This window comes from Columba livia, chromosome 9 (assembly GCF_036013475.1).
Source record: "Columba livia isolate bColLiv1 breed racing homer chromosome 9, bColLiv1.pat.W.v2, whole genome shotgun sequence".
Taxonomy (NCBI): Eukaryota; Metazoa; Chordata; class Aves; order Columbiformes; family Columbidae; genus Columba; species Columba livia.
In genome coordinates, this window is record NC_088610.1 from 16,919,311 (window position 1) to 16,942,444 (window position 23,134).

A 23,134-nucleotide genomic window follows, 5' to 3' on the forward strand; every position below is an offset into this window, starting at 1 on the left:
ACATCCTACCTCCCCACACCCCCAGCAAAGCCAGGACAAGGCAGAAGTGACCCCATGAACCCAGCGGCCCCTGTGCTGTGCAGAGCGGGGACAGTGTCAGCCCCGACTGTAAATGGGTGCTGTGTCTTATCTCTGAATTGGAGACCAGAGCTTTTAAAGGTATTTATTAACAGAAAAAACTGATCAAGTGATTGCTTTCTTGCTATGCCAGTTTATTAATCATTAGCTACTCTGAGTCTTAAACTTTTACCTTAAAATTAGAACTCAGTTTGCTGGCAAAACCTGTAAAGGTGAAGTCTTCCCCTGCAATCTTCATGGGCAAGTTCTGCAAGCAAGAAGAGCTGTGATGAAATATTATTATTTAAATTTTGTTAACATTTTATCAAGCTTAGAAAGAACTTTTAGGAAACAGACACAAATTTCTTACTACCTCCAATCCCAAAGTGTGACTTCTGACTTCAGCAGGACAGAAAAATCGCCCTAGGAGGAAACTGCACATGAACCCACAGCAAATGCACCACAGCCAGAATTTTGACAGGTAATTCGCTATTTTCAGAGTTATGTGGAAGTGTGCTGGCCACTCACTTGCTCAGTGCGTTTGCAAGTGGTGCAAGATTTATGTTAATACTATTGACCAGTCCAGGGTTTAATAGATTTTTATTTTTAAAAATATAACAGATATCAAAAGAGTTCAAAGCAGATACAGAGTTAAGGATAATACAGGCTATATTTTATATACAATTATGTGTAAGATAAAGATAATAATTGGAGACAATAATTTAAAATGAACTTTCAAGAATAGGGCTGTTTTTTGTAACATTCCTCTGTGGTCTCAGAAAAACTGCCATAACAACATACTATTTATGCTAAGTTTTAATCAATACCATCTCACAGTGCAAGTAGAAGCACTTTTTCAAAAGTGCCTGCCATAAAATGGAATTCCACCATTTCAAATAAATAGCTTGTAACAGCTTGATTAAACACCAGTCAGCGCATTGCTTTCATTCTCTTATGTTTCAGAACATTCTTGTTTCACTTGTTGTCCAAGAACAGTGGAATTGACTTTCTAATGCAAAATAAGTAAAAACAGCTTAAAAAAAACCCCTGATCTCTTTAGCCTTCTATTCAGTGACAGCTACAGTGAAGACACAAGGCTCATTCTTTTCCTTTGATGATCACTTTCCAAAGTGAAGTCAAGATTCCCCTTTTCTAAGCCTGAGCAGGTACCATGAGCAGATAGCTTCTGCATCTTTCTTTGCCCACCCAAACGACTGAAGTGCAAATAATATGATGAGTATTAAAGCATTTTGAAGAAACTGAGCTCACAATGGGTTTTGAGCTGGCTGGTGGCTTTTATTGTCTGCAAAAAGGCTTGCATTTCTATTGTTCCACTTGGTTCTCAGGCTGCAAATCAACAGAAAAAAGCCTCCTTGAGCATGCTGAGAATGAGCTTTAATCTCAGTTTGCCCACTCATTTATTTGGAAATGAATCTCTAATGGAACTTTCTTCTGCTGCTAAAATGCATCCACTCAATTTAAAGTATGTCATTAAGAACAACCTTTGACAGACAATACAGAGGCTGGGGTTTACTACCACCAATGCACCTTGATCCAAGTTGTTCATTTACAAGCTGCATCTCCCATCATAGGCAGGTTTAGAGGAAGAAACATTAGCCGAAGTAGCATTAGTTAAAAAGTAAACCTACAAATAAATTTTCACAAGCTGTGAAGAGCATATAAAATGCCTGGCATGCTCATTTCTTTGCCACCTTTTTTCTTAGGTAGACAATGGATTGGTGGAAGGGAGTCATAGGCCGCAGCTGGATTTATCCCACGTTGATCATCTGTGCAAATGGATTTTTCTCCACAATGAGGCCATCAGAACCATTTCTCACTCCTTACCTAACTGGACCAGACAAAAACTTAACAATTGAAGAGGTATGTAACTACTCTCTTAAGTAATAATTGAAATGTTAAAGCACGAAGTCTTGCAGCAATAACTGAAGGAGAGATAAAGTGTTCGATAATACAGGTATATTTTATCTAGAGACTCATATTTAAGGTTTTTCTGGAAGAGAGTAAGGACTCTTTAAAAGTCCATATATTTTTAGGACTATGAAACCACTTTAGCCATTTAAGAACTGGAAACTTTCAGGAAAACCAGGTCAGCTAGTTCCTCTGTCCACCTAGAACCCCAGAGGAGGAGCAACACTAGTATTTATTTATACTTAATGTGGAGCTGATTACACTGACAGTGATGTAATGGTTGCAAACCATAACAAAACCAAGCAGGCTTCCCTTTATGAGCTGTTAAGATTATGACCCACATTACAGGGCTGATCTATGCATTCATTAACCTGTGGAGGTCAGATTCACATTCAAAAAAAGGTTGTCGTTGGTTTGTTGTTGGGGTTGTTTGTTTTTTGCTTGTTTCTTTCTTTTTGGTTTTGTTTCTTTTTGGTGTTCTGTTTTTGTTTTCTTCAGGGTGTTCATTGTTGTTTGGGGGGTTGTGTTGTTGTTGCTGTTTTGTTTTGGGTTTTTTTTGTCTGTGTGGTAGTTTTGTTTTGGTGTTCACTCGCATTCACTGTGAGTTTCCTTGCTCGGCTCCTCTGCTCAGCACTGCCTGTTTCAGGAGTACGCTGCCAAACAAAAGGGGACATGGTTAACAAGTGGCTGAGTCATGGAGCTAATGGTATAATTAGAAAACACAAGCTTGGTACACCCACAGACAGCTAACGTGAAGAACAGTTATTCCTGATGCGCAGTAGCAAATGTTAAAGCAGAATCTGCTAGCAGAGCGCGATCCCAAGGTTTCTTCTGAAAAAAAAACAGAATTAATGGTTTGGGTTGTTGCCGTTCTCCCCCCCCCCCCCCCCCCTTTCCTTTTGAAGCACAAAGAGAAATTTTCTTTCATGTGAGACAGACAAACAGCATGATAGGATGCCTTAATTCTGATTTCAACAAGAATGCTTAACTCAAAAATAAGCACAGTACAGATACTGACTCTTTCAGCCAAGCTCGCCTCTGGGGAACTCATTCCTTAAGTTTCAGTCAAACGCCTAAAAATTCTAATTAAAATTCAGGAAAAACAAAAGAAGTCACCCATAAAGACATCGTGAATCTGGTGTTCACAATGCAACTCACTCCAGTACCAGTTCAGAAGTAAAAAGGTAACCAGCTACAACTGGTTCCTTTCTAGTCTAATTCCATAAGCAGAGAATGAGTGATCATGAAGAGATACGCTAGGAGGTCCAGCAACTGCTGGATAAAAACTCCTCAAAACAGGCAGCTTGCCCAGAGACCTTTTTCCCGGACAGTATCTAAAGCTGCAGTGAAGCTGCCAGGGCAAGCAATGAGCGACAGGAAGCAGCACCTTCCAACCTGAACGCACATCAGCTTCAGAAACGGAGAATTTCTTTTCAGTGCATCTGTGCATTGAAGGCCAACTGAAACTTAATGAAATACTGTTCCATCAAAGACTTGCTTACTTCTTAGACATTAAATTTGAAGAAAATGTAGGAGGTGAAGAAACAATAGCTACACAGTCACTACGTTCAGTTTCAGTTCCCCCATCTTAAGAGGCATATGCATTTTTTTCTAATTCTAACAAAGGAGAGAAGTAACCAAATGTATACAATGACTCACATAAGAGTTAAAACTAAATAGATATTCAATTTCAGCTACTGCAGGGAATAGGATTTGATGTTAGACCGACTTTCCTGTCACATAAATACTGTTACAGCTGCTTTAGACAGCTACACACCAAAATCTGCCTTCTTCATAGGCCTTCACTAGAAATATGTTTTAAGCCAGACAACCTGTCTATGTAGCGGAGCCAGGCATCACTATCTTTGCCTCTTAAGGAATACACTTACAGTTTTGTAATTTAAGGCAGCTTAAGTCTGCACAATTCCAACAATTCAGTGTTTCCTATAGATGCAAATATGATCCTTCAAAACCACCAAAAAGCTTCAAAGTCAACATTTTAAATGTTTGGTTTTGTTTTGTTTTTGGTGGGTTTTGTTTGTTTGTTTGTTTTGGGGGTTTTTTGTGTGTTTTTGTTTGGTTGGTTGGTTTTTGTTTGTTTTTGTGTGTGTGTGTTTTTTGCTTTTTTTGTTTGTTTGTTTGCTTTTTTTTTTTTGTTTTGTTTTGTTTTGTTTTGTTTTTTTTTTTTTAAGTATTTTCTCTTTTATTCTCTTCTAGGTTACCAACCAGATTTTCCCTGTTTGGACATACTCCTACCTTGCACTCCTTGTCCCAGTCTTCCTGATCACAGACTATGTGCGCTACAAGCCCGTCCTCCTCCTCCAGGGCATCAGCTTCATCACCACGTGGCTCTTGCTCCTCTTTGCACATGGAGTGGTGGCCATGCAGGTGGTGGAATTCTTCTACGGGATGGTGACAGCCACCGAGGTCGCCTACTACGCCTACATCTACAGCGTCGTCAGCACCGAGCACTACCAGAGAGTGACGAGCTACTGCAGAAGTATCACTCTTGCTGCAGCCACCGTCGCTGCCGTGCTGGGACAGCTGCTGGTTTCCTTAGCAGATGTATCCTACTTTCACCTTAACGCCATTACTTTGGCTTCCGTGTCCCTGGCATTCCTGTGCTCCTTTCTGCTCCCAATGCCTCAAAAGAGCATGTTCTTCCACAGGAAAGGCATCCCAGGAACACTCCCAGGCCCAGATAAAGTTGTGGCTACAGCTGACTTGAGGTGCCAAGAGGACCAGGGCTCTGCACCTGCTGGCAGGGGACCAACACCTGAGCCACAGGCTGACCATGCCAAGCCCCAGAACCACGTGCTCAGAGTACTGGTGCAGCTGGGCAAGGACTTGAGGGATTGCTACAGCTCAAGGAAACTTCTGTACTGGTCCCTGTGGTGGGCTCTGGCTACAGCAGGCTTTAACCAGATTGTGAATTACATCCAGGTGCTGTGGGACTTCAAAGCCCCCTCTCACAGCTCTGCCGTGTACAATGGAGCTGTTGAAGCAATAGCAACTTTTTTAGGTAAGTAAAAAAATCACTAACAACTATTTCTAACCCATCCTGTGCTGATGGCATTCTTCAGCAATGTCTTTGGTGCCTTTGTCTTTATTTACTATGAGGACACAGGTCAACAGCAACAGCCTCCAATATATAGTACCAATCAGTGTGCAAAGCACACTTTTACTGTACAACTTCATCAGTGGGGTCTTCTTAAAAATGACCTTAAAAAAATATGTAGATAAAAGCTTTTCCTTCTTCTGGGATCCTCATTCCGCCGAAACGTTTCCATGATTTAAGTTCAGAGCTCTGTTTAAGACCATGAATTTAACTCCAAGTAAGCAGTTCAAAAACTCTGTGCAATGACACTTTGCCTCTTCCTCCCTCAAATGCCCCTTAGGCTGCGTGGTTTAAGAATTAAAAGAGCACATTAACAGACACACTGCTCTAGTCTGTTTCAGCAGTGGAAAGATTACAGGATGTGTGCTCCTGAACAAATATTTCATGACTGCATCTGTATCCTGATCAATGAATTTGCCTCTGTACGCGATATAGGACAGGCCGAGAGAGCTGTAATTGTTTAGCCTTGAGAAAACTGGGATCTACTGAAGTGCATAAATACTTGAAAGTGAGGAGTAAAGAGGATTAAGCCAGACTCTTCACAATGGTGCCTCAAGACAGTTTAAATCCGTGCCCCATGCCTCTTTCCTAAGTTCCATTTAAACATACAAGAATATTTTTATTGTACAGGTGATTTAATGCTAGAACAGGTTGGCAAGAGGTCTAAACTCCCCCTCCTTGGAGACATTCAAAACCTGAATGCCAGTGCTGGAGTTTGTTGTAGGATATGACACTGAAATAAGGGATTTTACTACATGTGATGGTCAATAAGGCATTGACAAATTCAGTTGATAAGATTTTGCACTAAAAACTGGAAAGATGCTTTCATTAAAAAATGTAAACAAATGACTGCAACAGATTTTCACTTCATAAAGATCTTTCCATGAAAGAATTAAACTCCATTATGCATATTTTGGCAGAAAATGCTTGGTGGGATTGTTCTTCTCTGTACTCAGTTGTCAAAAGAGGGAGTAACAATAGACCATAAACTGCTGCCTCCAGCCTTAGGCATGAGGCACTTTTCTCAGAGCACTTCAGTCTGTGAAGGCTCTGTAAGCAAGGAGAAAAAAACCCAACCAAACAGGAGACTCCCACACCACTAACAGAAAATATAAGCCACACCATTATTGAAGTGCATTGTGACTGCAACAGTCTCAAGAGCTCCTGGCATGGTCTATTTACAGAGTTAGGCAATGGCTCTGGAAGGGTGATAATGTTGTAGAGTTTTAATTATTACTTTAAATTTTTTAGGTTCAGCAACATCCATGGCAGTTGGATATGTCAAAGTAAACTGGGATCTTTCTGGAGAACTGGCTTTGGGAATTTTCTCCGCAATGGATGCTGGCGCTCTCTTTCTCATGCACTTTACTGACAACATCTGGGCATGTTATGCTGGTTACCTTGCATTTAAAGCATGCTATATGCTCCTCATAACAATAGCAACGTAAGTATTATACACAACTGTTCTAATTAAATGTATTTAAATCACTAAGGATTCAATTTTCAAATTTATCAAAATTTTACTGAAAGTCTGCCTAGAAATAAAATTATATGACCTCTTTAAAAATCTTAAGCATAGTTTTATATAAACTAGATTATGTAGTGCTGTCATGACCTATTACCATGGGTTACTCCAAGTCAGAAACTACTTTATTCAGCATTTAGCTGTTCAGTGATCAAGTATTCTCTAAATAATCAAATAAACACATCCAGGTCTTTATTTAGCAAAAATATCCACTCAAATAAGTAAAAGTAGGATGCACAAAAGTGCCAAATCCAGTAAAACAAGAGATTTCTGCCAAAATGAAACTGTTAAAGCTTAATAGCCCAGATTGAAGAGGCTTTATCCTTTGAAGAATCCACTGTACAAATTAAATTGTTCCCAAATTTCCTCCCATAAGTAAACTGCAAACAGCCTTGTTCTCCATAGTTTAGTTAACCCATATGTTCATTTCCAGGTTTCAGATTGCTGTCAATCTAAGCATGGAGCGTTACGCACTGATGTTCGGCTTCAACAACTTTGCTGCACTGGTGATTCAGACAATTATAACTGTTGTTGTAGTAGATTCGAGAGGTCTGGGTCTGGATATCAGCACCCAGGTAAGCTACATTACGCTGCTCACAGTTCCCCTGCTCTCCTCCAAAAGACAGTTCTACTCCAAGAGTAGCCTTTGGCAAGACACAAGGTAATGTGCCAGCTTAGGACAGTTACTCACTTGAAAAATGGGTTTATTTAAAGTGAATTGGCAGTAGTGGCTACAACCTACTTGTCCTCTAGTCCTGCCAGTTTTGCATTTCTGCAGTAATTTTAAGAATATTTGCATAGAGCAGAAGGGAAAGATGACCACCTATTACTGAAGGCTTTTTGGTGTGGAGATTTTTTTGTTTTTTAAAGGTTTACTATTCACAAAATACCCTAAGTAGCAAGCAAGCTGAAAGGCAATCTGTGTGTCTATTACTAGGGTAATTCTCAGTTAAACACGCATCCACTGAAACTATGCAAGTCACTAAAAAGTCAAAGCAGCCAGACTTCTTGAATCCTTTCAAGATGGGATCACTTGAGGGCACGGGTGACAGGGAAGGTGGCAGTGGAGGGGCAACCCCTGAAGTTATTACTTAACAGCAATTTTTGACTCTTCCTCCTCCTCCTTTCCCACCTCCATTTCTCAGTTTCTCATTTATGGCAGCTACTTCGCATTCATAGCTGGCATTTTCCTGATCAGAAGCATGTACACCATTATCTCCACCAAATGCAGACATACCAGTGAGGCTGGTGAAAGTACTGATCTTTAACCACAGAGACAAAAAGAAAGGTTGCAAGCAATAGCACAGAAGGCTGCAGCATCGGCACACCAAATTAGGAGAATCATGCTCAATCAAGCAAGACTGGTCAATGGTGAAAGAGGCTGTTTGTGAGCCTACAGTAGAAAGAGCTGTGTTGACACAACAATGCATTTTGCCCATTTTCTTCACCAACCCTCCAACAATCGTCTATTTCAACTCCAATATAATCATCTAACACCAAAACTCCTATTAATGTTCAATAAGCGTAACAAGAAGTACATACAAATGCCTGACCACCACACAGAACTCCTAGAACGCAACCTTTGAACTCTCACTTTTGAGTTCTTCAATTAAAGGCATTTTAGTAGTAGCCATAAGACCTTCAAAAATTCTTACAGAATGTGAAGAAGCAGTTGTCCCACAGCAGCAAGATGATCTGTTGGGAAGCTGGCCACAGAAGCCTCTTGACTATTTAAGACTTTTTCAACTGGAAGCTGCAATATGCATTCTTAAAGCCAGTTAAATACCAATAAACCTATTTTTTCCAAAAGATGCTACTTCTGTATGTTCAAAGGTGGATTAGTACAATGCTACATAGCATAACAATACTGCCACTTCAGTTTACTAAAGGCCAAATGCAGCCATTTCGGATTCTAGACAGACACCACACTCCTCGGGAATCTGAAGTTACAGGACATGTCTTATCTGCAGATAATCTGCTACCGGTACAGTGACAGTTTTACTGTGAGTTTGTTGAAGATGTATGAATACAACACAAACTTCCCTTCGAGTGCCTGTCAGCTGCCAGGACCCACACACTTATCTTTGGAATCAAAAAAACTCCTAAACTCACTTTATTTTTAAGCCATGATGACACACTTCAAAAAAGCAAAATACTTGGATCATATTTATAGTCCTCTTTCAGGAATTCCAACCCAATTTGGTCCTTTTCAAATGTATTTTTTGCCTCATATTTGTTTCACCAGTGCTTGGTAATTTGCAGCCATTAAATAACTTTGAACTGCAGTACCCGGACATCACATCTGCCTTGTAGAACTCAGGATGTACCTCTTACAGCATCATCTTATGCATGTTAGAGCTGACATGTTAGGATTAAAAGTATTAATCTAGAAGGTCTCAAAATGAATTTCTGTATCAAATGAAGTGCTTTGATGCTAAAGCAGAAGAAGATACTGAAAAGCTAGTGGAAGTATAATTTTTTGTGCAGCTATGCTACTTGCATGAACAACTGCAGAGATTTGGGAGATAAAACCATTTATAGTAATGGGTGAAGAACTCATTTTGTAAATACGGCTATTTAAAAAAAAAAAAATCCAATCAACAAAACAGCTACAGTGTCAGTTCCTGTTCAATATAAAGGAGACTCAGAACAATACATCTTCAACCACTTGTCTGGAATTTGACAAGCTTAAAATTAGTGAACATAAAGGTTTGGCAACCTCAACCAGTATCTGCTTTCAAGCTAGTTATGAAAAATAAGGTATTCCACTATTTCTGCAGCATCATCTAAAGCTACATGCTTTGCATATATAAATGAATCTCAGCATCTCTTAGCAGTAATCAGCTTCATTTGGATCAGAACAACTTCAATAGATGCTGATCTCATTAGCCATTGCCCAAACCTTAATTTACATCGATTTAGGTGAAGAGAACACAGAACTGTTCCCCTTCTACAAGGCTGTTCATTTTGTTGATTTGATCCAGTTCCCTGCAATAAGCATATTTAAGTGGTCCTTAAGTCCTCTGAAGCCTTGCAGTTCTCTGCTCTCTACTGCATTCACGTTGCAATCCTAAAACAGGTAAGATTAACAGCACGGAAGAACTACAGCTATCATACTGTGGTGAGAGCAAGGGCATTGCCAACATCCTGGCAACCCTCTATTGCTGGGGATTTGTTTAGTGAATTTTCCAGAGAATCTTGGGAATTAAACTATACACCATACTCTATCCAGCAGTCCTCATCAGAAGGAAAAGACAGACTTCAGGTCTGTTTTAAGTATGCCAACAGGACAAAACCAGACATTTAAGTGAGGAGTGCTACTATAAGTAACTTGTTGTATAAGCTGCCTGTGCCCAGGCAGCTTTTCTTTGGGAAAAAAAGATACAGAAGTTACAACCCCCTTGTAGGCAGGTAACAGAAGTCAAAAATCACTGGTCTAAGTGTTTTACAAACAGCAGTCAAGCATTTCAGCTTCCCTAGACACAGGCAGATCTAACATTCAGGCTACACATTTCAGGTTACACATAAAATGTCTTACTTACCTTCATGAATTTTCATGTTTCTCTCAAATGGTCTCACACATCCTTTTCTCAAAAATCAATCTGATCTTATTTATTCCTGTTATCTTGAAAGGTGTTAGAATTTTTCTCTCCATCTGGTCAGAAACTTGTTTTCAATCTTGCAGTTTATGTATTCATGATACATTGACATTATTTGCTTAGTTCCAGTATTATGTTGAACTTAAGCCACGTTATCTTTGTTTAAAACACCATCACCAACTACTTTAACGCAGAGTTATATTTTTCTGAAACCTCCTTACTAACTACAGACTAGACAAGTCAGATATTTTTTCCCCTCTACAAATTCTATTTTAGTTTGGCAGGAAACATTCCAGTAAATAAAAGAGTAATTGATGAATTTAATATTCCACAAGAAGGCTTATAACATATATCAATTTTTAATAAAGAGATTGCTATTATATCTGTGGTACCTTGTTCTGCTATTATACATACCGCCCTGATCACAACTAAGTCTTGTTCCCAGACTCTCATTAGCTACCCATAATGATGTCTTTTGCAGTTGTCTCAAGTAACTACACTCCTCAGTGCTTCCAGTGTACTTCCCCACACAGCTATTCTGTCAAACTAATCCAAGTTCACTTCACATTTTCCTGTTCGCTATGTCACTGTGCTTGTGCCAGAAAGCAAGCTTAATCACAGGGACACAAAGAAACATACCCAAGTGAGGCAGACGAAAATTAAGCTTAACTCACCTTTAAGCATATCACTTTTGATAACACATCTGTGTATGAGACTCACCAATTACATACATTTTTAACCCCATAAAACATTACTGCACAGAAACGATGCTACACAATTGCTTTTTCTAATATTTATTTTTTTTCACCTGCAAACTGTAGCAAAACATGATCAGCTTTATTATGCAGACAGGTATCCCTCTAACATTAGAGATTTAGGCATGTATAAATAGAAGAGCTCTTAGGAAAGAAAAACGTTTTGAGAAATGAACGAACCTTCAATTTAACTTCATGACCTCCAATACCAATGGTTAAAATGATGTAGATCATTCATTCCAAGAGATACAACAGCACCTTAGGGTGGCTGATCTATTTCCCAGTAACATTTTTCACATAACAATGTGTTAAAGTTACAAATACTGATATGCACAAATAGCTATTTTCTAAGAAAAATATGTACAGTACTGCAGCATAATGAATGTGGTATCTGCAATAACTTATTAGCCAATTTTAATATACATGATACCGCTACTTTTTACCTGCCAGTTCATAGGTTCAAGGATGTTACCACAGCCCTCTGTTTTGCACATTATTACCTGGTGGGGGGGGTGATTTTGTTGGGTTTTTTTGTGTAAATTTTTTAATTTTGTTTTTAAAGGTACACAATGCAGGCTTTTATTTATACTTCTTAAAGACTTCTTTTGTGTTTAAAGCTAATATCAGTGAAACAAGACAACAGTGCAAGAGGCGCAGAGATGTTATGTGACCACATAAGAGTTCTTTTGGGTAAAGTGTCTATAAGGCTATAAGAAAGGATTGGTTGAAGAGCTTCCTGTTGGAAATTGTCCTGTTGGTGCACCAGCCTGGGAGGAAATGAAAGAAAAAAAATAAGACAAATATTTAAGATGTTTTTCCATATTGGAAATCATTAATTCAAGATACACAAAAAAGAAAACAACCTACAGGGAAATATTTCTGACTTATAATGCAGGTTTTGGGTTTGGTTTTTTTTTGGTGATTGTCTGAAACTACACTACTGTAAGAGCATGGCATACAAGAACTTCTGTTTTGCCATGTCATCATAATACTGAATGGCATTTACAAGACTCACATGCTGCCTTCCCTTATTTGAATTAAAAAAAAACCACTTTGTGTTTCTCTAAACTAAGTGTTACAAATTAAGCCTCTTCAGAATACAGAAGTTATTAATATCATGCAACAACTCACCATAAAAGGGTTAATAGATACTCCAACAGCTGCAACTTGTCCAAAAGGAGTTACTACAGGCTTTGCCTGTCCAAATGCAGCAAAACCTGCTCCTTGGAAAGATAAGTGAAAAATATTAACTCTAGTAACCAATTTTTAAAGAATTCTTCGCTGCAGCTCCCCCACAAAAATAAGTGGACACTGAGCCTGCACAATCACTAGGACTGATACTACTTAAACGATCAGGAATGTAAGGGTAAAAACCATGGCTCAGCTTTGTTTGTTTTCAACTGGTTGGAACTAATCAATTTCCATTTTCTACATAGGCACTTTTTTCAATATTATTTTTATCATTTAAATTTAGGGAAAACAGTACTTTCCAATCTTCTCATGACTGTGTTCTATGAAGTTCAATAAAGTGTTATAACTGGTTGCAGACACTCCAAAAATGAAACAGAATGATCCTCCTTACATAAAAACCCTTTAATCCTGGGAATACTTTTCATTTTAGTATCAGATTATGATAAAATATCAATTAAGTCTTTGCACACAGCCAAGTGAGAAAGTTCAACTACAGAGCGAAAACAGTATGGGAACCCTTCATCAATATTATTATCAAGTTCATAACAGAAATAAATATGCACCCATTATTGCTAACTTAAAGACAGATAATTTTCTTCATGTTTCCAATTTAAACAATATTATCTAGAAGGTATAGACCTACCATTTGGCTGCTGCGCAAAAGCAGTCTGTTGAGGGAAAGCTGCCTGGGTTGGGAATGTGGGCTGCTGGAAGTTGCCACTAAAGCTGGTAGGAAGACTGTAGGAGGCAGGAGTTCCAAATCCCGCAGGCATGCTCATGGATGCAGTACCAAATGTTGCAGCTGGCAGGCAAAAAAGAACATTCAATTATTTGAAAGAAATCACTTTTTTTCATCAGACAATTTACTATAATGCCATATTAAGAGAAGTCTCCTAATGTCTCAGTGACCATACAAAAGCTACATTCTATTTCTACAGCCATTGAGCCGATTTGTTAGCTTGGATCGCCACCAGCTAGGTACATAGTTTACTTTTGCACTTTAAAAAAATAAATGAAACAATATAAAAATTACTAGGTTCAGCACATTCAGACACATTTTCTGAAAAGGAAATTTTGTTTTACGTTCTCTACAGTATCATATACTTGCCCCAGAGTTTTACTGGTAAAACTCTGTACCCATCAGACACAAGCACTTTCACGCAGTATAAGCCCTTTTGTTTTTCTCCTCCTGAGAAAAGCATGAAAGGATCTTCCTACATCAAGCTGCATTACAGAAAGCTACAAGTCAAAAACCAAAACAAAACACCACCCCAAACCAAAAGGGATACATGCATCCCCTCTCTCTTCATCCCATCCTTAATGTCACTTTAAAGGCAATTCTCACCATGCACATTATTTGCATACAAAGTTCATATTGCAAACACTCTTACTGTTGAGGTAAGACTTAAAAATCCAAAACTTTTCATCTGATTCTCTGCTGAACATTTCAAGTAAAGAACACAGTTCCTATGCAATTGCACATGCCTTCAGCAAATAAACAGGAGCACATCAAGTGCAAAACTGTAGTAACAAAACCATTATTCAGTCTTTTGGGAGTTATTCTTTAAAGGAGAAGCATATAGAAGGTTTTCTGGTACAGATACAGACACCAGACACTTTATTCTAGTTAAACATCAAGACAGGACTTTTCTTTTGAATTGTTACAAGTTAAATTTTATGCAAGCTCAACTGTTTAAAAAAAAAAAATGAACATAGCTTAATCACCAGTTGAAAAAATTAACCCTGAAGTATTCAAGGGAAAGATGTTATACATACGTAAACTGTCGACAAAGTATGCACAAAACTAATGTATTGACATTGTTGTCAAGTTGTGGTTAGCAGAGAAGCTATTCAACATGAAAACTTGCTAAAAGAGCAAACAAAAGCACAGAGTGAGCAGTGACATGGGATATCCCAAAAGGCATCAAACTATTGTTGGTAAAAACTTCAAGAGTCACTCAACTTGTTATCATTAGATTGTGACCATGGAGGATGTCAATAATGGTTTTGTTTTAGTCACTCAATAGGTTGTCTATTTATGCTCTGCTCTCCTTTTGCCCAGTTGCCAAACACCCGCATCCACTCCATTTTAAAACATGGAAAGTCTTCTGAAATTCAACGTGCAGAGAACCAGATAGCTATCAATAAGCTTTTACAAGCAAGAACAATTAGCCACAAGAAACTTGATACCAAATGTGGCCACCTACCAAAATGAGCCTGAGGAAATATGTGAGAGTGCATTGCTCCCGAGAGGCCTTATGGAAGCCACAAAGAGACCAGACAACGTCAAGTCATTTATACACTCTAGAACAGTTGTTTCTCAGTTATATATCTATGTATACATATAGATATAAATATACACAGGTACCAAACAATTCATCCATAGCATGACCAGCAATAGATTAAGCTAAGGAAACCTTTAGAAATAAATGCTACAAAACAGATCTCCCATGGAATAAATAGCAACGTTCATGCAGAAAGAAAGCTTAGCATAAAAGGACAAGCTACAAGCTTACACCTTACACTTAAAGGAGTAGAATATTATCTTTACTTATTGTCATCATCCCCGCTGCCTAGTACATAACATCAGAATAGCTGCCAAAGGGTTGGAACCTCTGCAAGCCAAGTTCAGCAGTTCAGAAAGTAGAACAGAGTTGCCATATTCAAACAAATTTATCTAAAGAGGCTACAAGTTCTTAATGATGATCCAAAATAGCACAGTCAGGAAAGAGATTAAAATAAGGAAAAATATATTTGTGGTATTAAGACAAGTTTAACTGCATAATATCCCAAAACAGACTGGAAAGAGAACTCATTTTAGCAGAGGACGTGAATTTGATGAATTCAGTTTTAACTCAGCCTGATCAGCTTAATTCAACCTACCTAAAAGTTTGAGCAAAGCACAACTCTGTTAAAAAGCATACGCAAGCAGATTTAAATCTATGGAAGTCCAGTTAATAGATAAAAGTGCTAAAATGTAGTAGTGCCTTTGCAGAGAAAAAATGTAGCATAATCTAGCAGTCATATAAATCAGAGTTCAGTGTTTTAAAGACAAGTTTGCTTTTTAAAAACTGATGAAGTTTTTGTCTATTGAATTATGATTCTACAGAATCCTCCTCCAGAAAATTAGTGTAATTGCTGAGTGTAAAGATTATACTTAAACATACGCTTTACTGTTAAAAGAAGAAAAAAAATAAAGGATACCACCAACATACTGAATAAGTGGACTGGTGAGCAGCTAATAGCTCAGCAGCCTTGTCTTTCCTGGTTCTAGCTCCAACTCTTTGCTTTTGAGAGCTTTCAGGAGTTTGAAATAAAGAAAGAAATTTTTAAAAGTGTCCCAGTTTAGCAGCAGGGCTTTCAAGATCCCTGATTTCAGGGCAACCTGCTATGAAACATACTTCAAAGCCAAGGTTACACTCTTGGAAGGTACCCAACTGGTAATACACAGGCTAAAACAGCTTAGGTAGTATTAGAAGATCTTTAATAGATCATTTTGACATTTTTTGTGTCCATCATTTGAAATCTTATGATTGAGTCAGAAACAGGAAAATAGTGTCCTCAGTCCAAGAAGAAGCATCACTTCTATAAGGAAAAAAAAAAATATTTCAAGTTGATTTCTGAAGCCTGTTCATAAATACAGGACTCTACGATGAACACACACACAACATCAAATAGACTAGAGACAGATAACACAGAAAAATCTTTAAGAAACAAATTACATAGCTATGAAAAAAAAAAAAATCATTGCAAGTCTTGAAAGAAAGTTCCTCAGACACTTAGTGGTTTGTTCCTAACCTGTTGCTCCTCGGCTATTGGTCTGGAATGGATTTGTTGAAGGTGCCACTGGGGCAACAGGGGCAGCTACAAATGGATTTGTGGAAGGTGTTGCTGAAAGATGAAAAACATTTTATTTAATGAAGTCCTTTAAAAGTAGAGATTCTGACTTATGTGTAAGTTTATACAGCGACACATAGCTATCTAAAATTACATGAAAAATTAGGAACTCATAATGAAATGCTTAATTTGAAATGCATTACAACAACATTACTTTTTTGGCATCCTTTAGTAGCTTCAATATCACTAGTGTCAAAGTAGAGCACTAGCAACTAAAAATTAGTAAGATGCTTGGGTACAGTCCACAAAAGGTGTTAGTAACACTTGTATACCTCCAAAGGGAGCAGGCACACTTGAAGATGCAGGTTGTGTCTGTGCAGTAGCAGCCACGGGTACTGTTCCAAAAGCATTGCTGAAAATAATTCATATATTCAGTGAAGTCAGAATTGCTTGTTTAACAATTAAATACAACTTACAATTACTGTTGGCATGTAAAATAATAAAAAAGGAACGCCTGCGTGCAGTTTGCAAACTGCAATGTAATTCACCGATGCCAGAAACTGAGTCCCTGATGCCAGGCTCAGAGACTATAACCAGTGCTGAGCAATGAAAAGCCCTCACCACCAACAGCAGGGGAAAGAATATTGAACAGAGGCCATCAGGATGAAGGTCGCAAAGCTGAAGCTTTAGGGGCACGTGCAATACCAGGCAAAGCTATAACAGACATTTGGTATCTATTACTTTTATGATCTAAAAAAGTACTGGTTTGCACCATTTACATTATAAATATCTGAATTTCTTTTTTTGCCAAGGACAACGCTATGATTTTCAGTATGCATGCAAATATTCTGTACAGGAAAGTGTTACCATCTAACAGGTTTTGCATGCAATGACTAGGAAGGTGCAGAGAACATTCTGCTGACAGAAAGTAGTCTTAACTTTATCTTGTAATACCCTATCAGACAGTACTGCTACTATTTTAAACAAAGGATGCAGTTTCAGTGATACCTCTGAACTCATATTGCTGAAGGCAATGTAGAAAGTCAGCTACGTCTAACATGTACCTGTTAACATTACTGGGGGAAGTATATGCGTTAGTAGAGGTTGCTGTGGAGCTGAACACGCTGTCTAATTCTGCTAGAGCCGCATACTTGTCTGAAGATGCACTTGACTGATTTGCAGCTGCCAACGCAGGACCTGCTGATGCTGACACAACTGTACTGAAGCCACTTCCTTGCTCACCACCACCTACAAAGAAAGAAAACAGATTAAAAGTAAAGATAGTTTCACTTTATGCCTTGCCAATGTTGAGAATTAAATTAAAGTTCATGGACAGTTTAAGTTTGACTTAAAAATTAAATACGCACTAGGACATGCAGGAAAAAATATTAGCCATTAGCTATTACCAAAGCATCATGCTTCTGCAGCTCCAAAGAGCCTCCAGTTTCCCTGGAAAATAATGATTCAGTACTACCATCATCTTCAACTAGAAAATTCAATAAAGCACATATCCACAAATAATCCATTTCAGAACAAAGCCCTACATTATAAACCACTGCAAGTTTTTATACACCATTTAGGAAGAAAAAAAAGTTACAGAATAACTAGTTTTTTCTCCCTGACTTAAAAATCAAGCAAATCCAAGTATCACTGCTACTAGTTCATAAAAAACTAAAGCCAAATCTTTTTGTGGCAGAGAGGTAGGCAAGCTACTCTGGCAGTTCTCCACAACAACTGTAGCTCTCCATTCAAGAGCCTTCACTAAAGGTTTTAACACAAACAAAATATATTTTTATATTTTTGCATCATTGCAGTAACTATTTAGATGTTACTACTAAGAGTTATTCATCTTGATAGGAAGTAGGTTCCTAAAAATCAGTCTTTGATGACAGCCTTTTGGAGTGATGTTAGTCTTTAAACTTACATCTTGCACATTAGGGGTACACTGATGTGAAATTCTACTGATAACTTAAAGAGAGGACATTTTGAAATATGGTTATTATGTTGACAAGCACAGCCATCCTTGTAGTAAGTATACAGAGGTCGAATAAGCACCTCAGAAAATAAACTTTAATACCTTGCCCTGCGCTGAAGATATTATCTAAATTAGCAAGAGCTGCATATTTGTCAGCTGACTGGAGATTGGGTTTATTCACTGCAGCTTTACTGGCTGCAGATGCTGTTGTGTTAATCTGAGAAGCATTGAAGGCTCCAAAATCAGCACTGGAGGATTTGGGGAAGTTGTCAAAGTGAGCAAAGTTAGCATTCGCTGATCCAGCACCTCCACCTGTAACAAAGTAAGTTAAACATGATCAACACTCCAAAGCTAGAGAAAGTGTGTCCAATGGCAACTGATGGCACAATAATCCCACCTCTTTCTGGTTATATGAGGCAATGTGTTCCCCCACCCCATCCCACAGGTTTAAGACCCTTTCCCCTTTCCTTCAACATTTCATTGGGACATGAGAAAAAGAATAACTTTTCTTTCATAATCAGAATTTTATCTTGGAAAAACTATGTGCTATTTATTAGCTGTTGAAGTAATTTCAACAACAATATTTTGCTAGAAAAATAAATATTTGCCTGAATCTTTACATTCAAAATAAAGCAGCTTTATTTTGCTGTCATGTGTCTAATGAATACCTCCTATTTGCATTTACTTAATGGTACAATGTTTAGCCACATGGAGTGTCAGTAATCATTCTAAGCAAAAAACAGTGCCTAGACGTCAAAAGGTAGTATGATTTCATGCCAAGGTTTAGAGACAGTTTGGTTCTACTACATCCAATCAGGGAAGAGGTGAGGGAGAAGACACAACACAGCCCTTTTTGTACTAAGTCTCCACTGATGTCAGAAATACATAAATCAGTGTTAAAGATCTGACTTATGTCCACACAACTGAACTTCATTTCAAACATGAAACCATGAGCTTCCATCTCTTCAGTGTCCAGACACGTACTTAAATTTAAAGGAGTTGTTCCATTAAGTGTTCCACATTTTATAACAGTTGAGGATTTGACTCGTACTACAGAACGCACAAGTTTCTAACAGCATAATCAATAAGTTAAAACATATGCAAAAGTAGGAATGAAAATGCTATACTACAATGAAAATGAAGCAAGCTGAGTTTTCCACTGTGTGGAACTTACTGTGTACAGCCTGGAGAGGAAAAGCTGAAGTAAATTCACCAAAACTGCAGCTAGATGAAAGCGTTCTGAACGCTGGACAGCCAGAAATTGTGTGTGGGTTAAAGTTAACATAAGAAGGGAAAAAGAAAATTTGAAAAAAAGTTTAACACAACACCACACTCAAAAGAAAAGAAAAAAAAAAGGAAAAGAAAGTCAGTCAGCCAAAGATCTAGACAAACAGCAAGTGTAAGCTCAAGCAGAAGTTCTAAAGCATGATCAAATGAAAGGAAAGCAAAATAAAACTCAGCAATAGACTCTACACATGAAGTCAGATATACTGAAGTGTGTGCATATGTTATACATATGCAGAGACACACTTTTTTTGGCACAGTGATGTGCTTTTGGTTCTTACTGAAACACTTCTCTTACAAGATAGAGAGTCAATTTGGTATTTATCAAAAGCAGTATGGATTACTTTTTTCACAGTTATTTCAGGTGTAGAGCTAACAAAAACAGTGCCATAAATCAGACTTCTGAGTAGCATTAGAAAAAAAATCAACACCAAACAGAAGGAATTCATTTTGAGTTTCCCCAGAGCTTCTGATGGCTTGGTTGCATTAAAGCAGGCAGATGCAAGAAATAAACTCAGCTTAAGTACCTTCCAACATAAAGGTAAGGATTATTTCAATTAAGTATTAATCAAAAGTGCTAGGAGTTCTACCTGTATTTTGGGGCTGAAAAGACTGACTTGCTGTGGGGAAACCTCCAAAATTACTCAAGCCACTAGACTGTCCAAATGCATCAAAGTTTGCAAAACCTGCATTTGCAGAGTTCTGCGCTGTAAATTGCAAAGGAACAAAACATGTTAATGGATATGGGAAATAAACACAAAAACAGATGTATTAACTGAATTCATGGTCATGACAGCCTCCAAGGGTTATGTCCTACCTTGTAATTTCTTTTTACATGAAAAAAATTATACATGATACTCTACAATAGAATCTTTGAACAAACTTTTACAAATCACCTTCCCAGAGCTGTACCAGTTAATGCTACTTTTCTCCTCCTCACATGTGCTACTACTCACAACTGCATAACCTGATAAGTCCAGTTCAGCTTAACCCCAGAGTGTTTGCAAGGGTGGTTGGTCAGGGAAAACCAGCCAAAAAGTACAGAGTACCAGATGTATACCTGTAGAACCCAAACCGGGTACCATTCTAAACGCTGGATTCCAAAACTAGAATTTGTGGCCTAACTGAACATTTCTTTGGGAATAAAAATTAGAAGGCATTCTTGTAACACACTGGCAACTTCAATTCCTCATATACAAAGTGCTTCTTCCATGGGTGAATTTAGTGTGGCACCACTTGAACAGCTTTGGCTGGGTTTACATATTCATTTCACTGGAAAAGTCAGTTTAAAAAAAATTAATAAATCAGAGTACAGAAATATGGAAAATTGATACCAATGTCAAGAAGATAGCATTCATAGTGTATCCACAAAATAAAATCCAAGGAAATTTCAAACCATTTCAGTTTTCGCCTTCCTTTCGTGTCATGCTATCGGAGAAAATGAAAGTTAACACCCATCCAATTTCAAACAGCTGGACATTCAAGCATCTACAGGTTCAACAGGAATTGTGTGCCTAGCTGCTAAGTTCCACAGAAAGTCTTAAGCACTGTTATAAGGCAGCAATAAGGGAAAAAAAAATGGTTTTAATCAAATGCAACTCAAACCCCTATTATCTAAAGAAAGCCCACAAAACACCTTCTGCAACAGCTGTTTGCAATACACTGTATTTTTGGGTCATGATTTTTTTTTTCTGGAGGAATGTTGCAGATTACATATATTATAAAAACAATAAAATATGGAGATTGTACTGTTATTTAATAGGCAGGTAATGCTAAAGTTGCATTAGGTCACATAATTTCTATTCAAAAAGCATCTATAGTACAGATTTATAAACTACAAGGTCACTTTTATACAAACTACTGCATTTCACACTGCTACTAACATAAATGAAAGTATTTCCCTTCACAGGGGATACTGGGAGAGAGTGTGAGGTTTGACTCGATATCACTTTTTATTGGAAGTGTCCATGCATATTGGGTTGATGTGGCTGGGTTAGGTAGCTGGGGACTGCAGGGGTGGCCCCTGCAAGAAGGGCTGAGAAGCTGCCCCCATTTCCAACAGCCAGGTTCAGCTGGCTCCAAAGCAGACCTGCTGCTGCCCAAAGCTGCACCCATCAGCAATGCTGGTGGCACCTCTGTGGTAACATACGTAAGAAAAGGTAAAAACACTGAGGCAGCTGTGAGAGTGAGGAGGGAGGAAAATGCAAGAGAAACAACCCTGCAGACACCAAGGTTAGCAAAGAGGGAGTGATGCTTTCATCATGATGCATGAATTGGATGGGGGCTACTCAGAGACTGATGTTTACCTGACCAAATAAGATTAAGTACATAAATATTGCTCCTAGAATAGTGACAAAATTGTTCATTAAAATGACTCAAACCAAATACTTTGTCAAGAATCTTAAATTAAATATCTTTTGGGTCTACATTAAAAACTGGAACACATTCTATTTCAGGCCACTTTTAGCAATTTGATTGCATCAGCTGGCACAGAAAGTATGATCTGCAAGTGGGCCCATGTTAAAACAGTAAAGCTGTAGAGACTCTTCTGCAGAGTATTCAGATGTTAATCTTGCTTTATTTTATGTGGTGAAGTTTAAACCTATGTAAAAGTGGCACAAAGGTAAAGACCATGTAAGACTTGTACTCTCATGTACCATGTTTTTAAGGATGGACTGGCAATTCCAAAATTCAGCTCTCCACACAGAAACCCAAGACAACCCTAAGTAAGTTAAGGAACTGTAGCGTACTGCAGATTGGCATAGATGCACAACTGCTGTTGTGCCTGCAGGTCACTAAGGCAGTACAAAAGCTAGCTGGCCCAAGCTAGCTCTGCTACAACAGCACTGGCCATGGCAATGCAAGCTGCCCCTAAAGTTTCTTCTGTAAGGTTTGCACTACATTTAGTACATGAAAAATTAAAAAACAAAACAAAACCTGAAAGTCCACATATATTCAACTACAAAATTGAAAATAATTCTCTAGAAGACAATAACTGTCATACTATTTTTTCTTATGGGTAAAGACTCTTTTCACTTGTTACCCATGATAAGAGCTATGCTGTGTGATTAAGTCTTTTAAAAATCTTTTGCGCAGGTCTTCTATTCAATTAGACTACATGCAATTTTTTTAAAAATATTTTTGTTGCTATTAGTCTGTAAACAACAGAACAGTTGTCTGCCATCATCTTCAAAATCTCATTTTGCAGAAATTATGGAACATTGTAAATACAGGCAATAAACATAAGGTCAGCACGTTTCCCTGTCAACATACAATGCCCCGAACCAGCTTAGTATATTAGAAAACTCAAAAAAAGGGGAACATATCAGAAGTTGCACTTTCTGCATGATTTTCAAGCTTCACATCAAGACTTTACAGCTCACAGCACAAGTTTGTTAATATTTTCCTATCAGCTGCTGCACTCAGTTGTGCCTTAATTGCACTTATACTGGAAGACAATAAATTTGCTGGTGCTCTTCAGTGATTTCTTTAGTTAACCACAGTGTACATAAAGGTCCATCCCCTGTAGGCACAGCTAAATCAAGCCCTAAAACAAGAACACCAGACCATAAAATCTGAGAAAGTAGTGCTGGACTAAATACAAGTTCATCCATCCTCTGCTGAAGTGTGATTGCTAACAAGAATTACATGTTTATACAGCTCCTTAAATGAGCATTTAAAACTCATTTTTGCCAAACCTGGTAGATAGACTAACCCTCTTTGTCTTCCAAAGGCAAGACCAACATTTATTACTTTCAGTTAACACTACTCTGTGGTTACTGCACACAGAACAAGCCTTACAAGTATTTTACCCTAGTGAGTCAGAAAATACCTTCAGATAAACCAGTCTGCAATACACATTCA

General features: G+C 38.1%; 2 protein-coding genes across 20 annotated transcripts in view; one reads left to right on the forward strand and one right to left on the reverse strand.

Annotated features, from left to right (window-relative positions):
- LOC102095146 (thiamine transporter 2) overlaps window positions 1-23,134 on the forward strand; it is a 35,733-nt gene that overhangs the window by 356 nt on the left and 12,243 nt on the right. For 2 of the 7 annotated variants that reach the window (XM_021292126.2, XM_065074013.1), the window contains exons 1-5: window positions 69-538; window positions 1,782-1,938; window positions 4,204-5,008; window positions 6,356-6,548; window positions 7,063-7,204. In XM_021292126.2, coding sequence (XP_021147801.2) covers window positions 1,789-1,938; window positions 4,204-5,008; window positions 6,356-6,548; window positions 7,063-7,204 — 1,290 coding nt within the window. In that variant the 5' untranslated portion in view covers window positions 69-538; window positions 1,782-1,788. Of the gene's footprint in view, window positions 1-19; window positions 539-1,781; window positions 1,939-4,203; window positions 5,009-6,355; window positions 6,549-7,062; window positions 7,205-7,774; window positions 11,752-23,134 lie in introns of those variants that run through there. The other 5 variants (XM_065074008.1, XM_065074009.1, XM_065074010.1 and 2 more) reach the window with 5 other exon arrangements.
- The window catches only part of AGFG1 (ArfGAP with FG repeats 1), a 34,221-nt gene continuing 22,093 nt past the window's right edge, over window positions 11,007-23,134 (reverse strand). The window contains exons 6-15 of one of the 13 annotated variants that reach the window (XM_065073985.1): window positions 19,861-19,977; window positions 19,161-19,232; window positions 18,089-18,298; window positions 17,076-17,259; window positions 16,344-16,423; window positions 15,973-16,065; window positions 14,382-14,429; window positions 12,818-12,976; window positions 12,115-12,200; window positions 11,007-11,750 (exon numbers count right to left, since the gene is read on the reverse strand). In XM_065073985.1, coding sequence (XP_064930057.1) covers window positions 11,691-11,750; window positions 12,115-12,200; window positions 12,818-12,976; window positions 14,382-14,429; window positions 15,973-16,065; window positions 16,344-16,423; window positions 17,076-17,259; window positions 18,089-18,298; window positions 19,161-19,232; window positions 19,861-19,977 — 1,109 coding nt within the window. In that variant the 3' untranslated portion in view covers window positions 11,007-11,690. Of the gene's footprint in view, window positions 11,751-12,114; window positions 12,207-12,817; window positions 12,977-14,381; window positions 14,430-15,972; window positions 16,066-16,343; window positions 16,424-17,075; window positions 17,260-18,088; window positions 18,299-19,160; window positions 19,233-19,860; window positions 19,978-23,134 lie in introns of all 13 variants that reach the window. The other 12 variants (XM_065073984.1, XM_065073990.1, XM_065073988.1 and 9 more) reach the window with 12 other exon arrangements.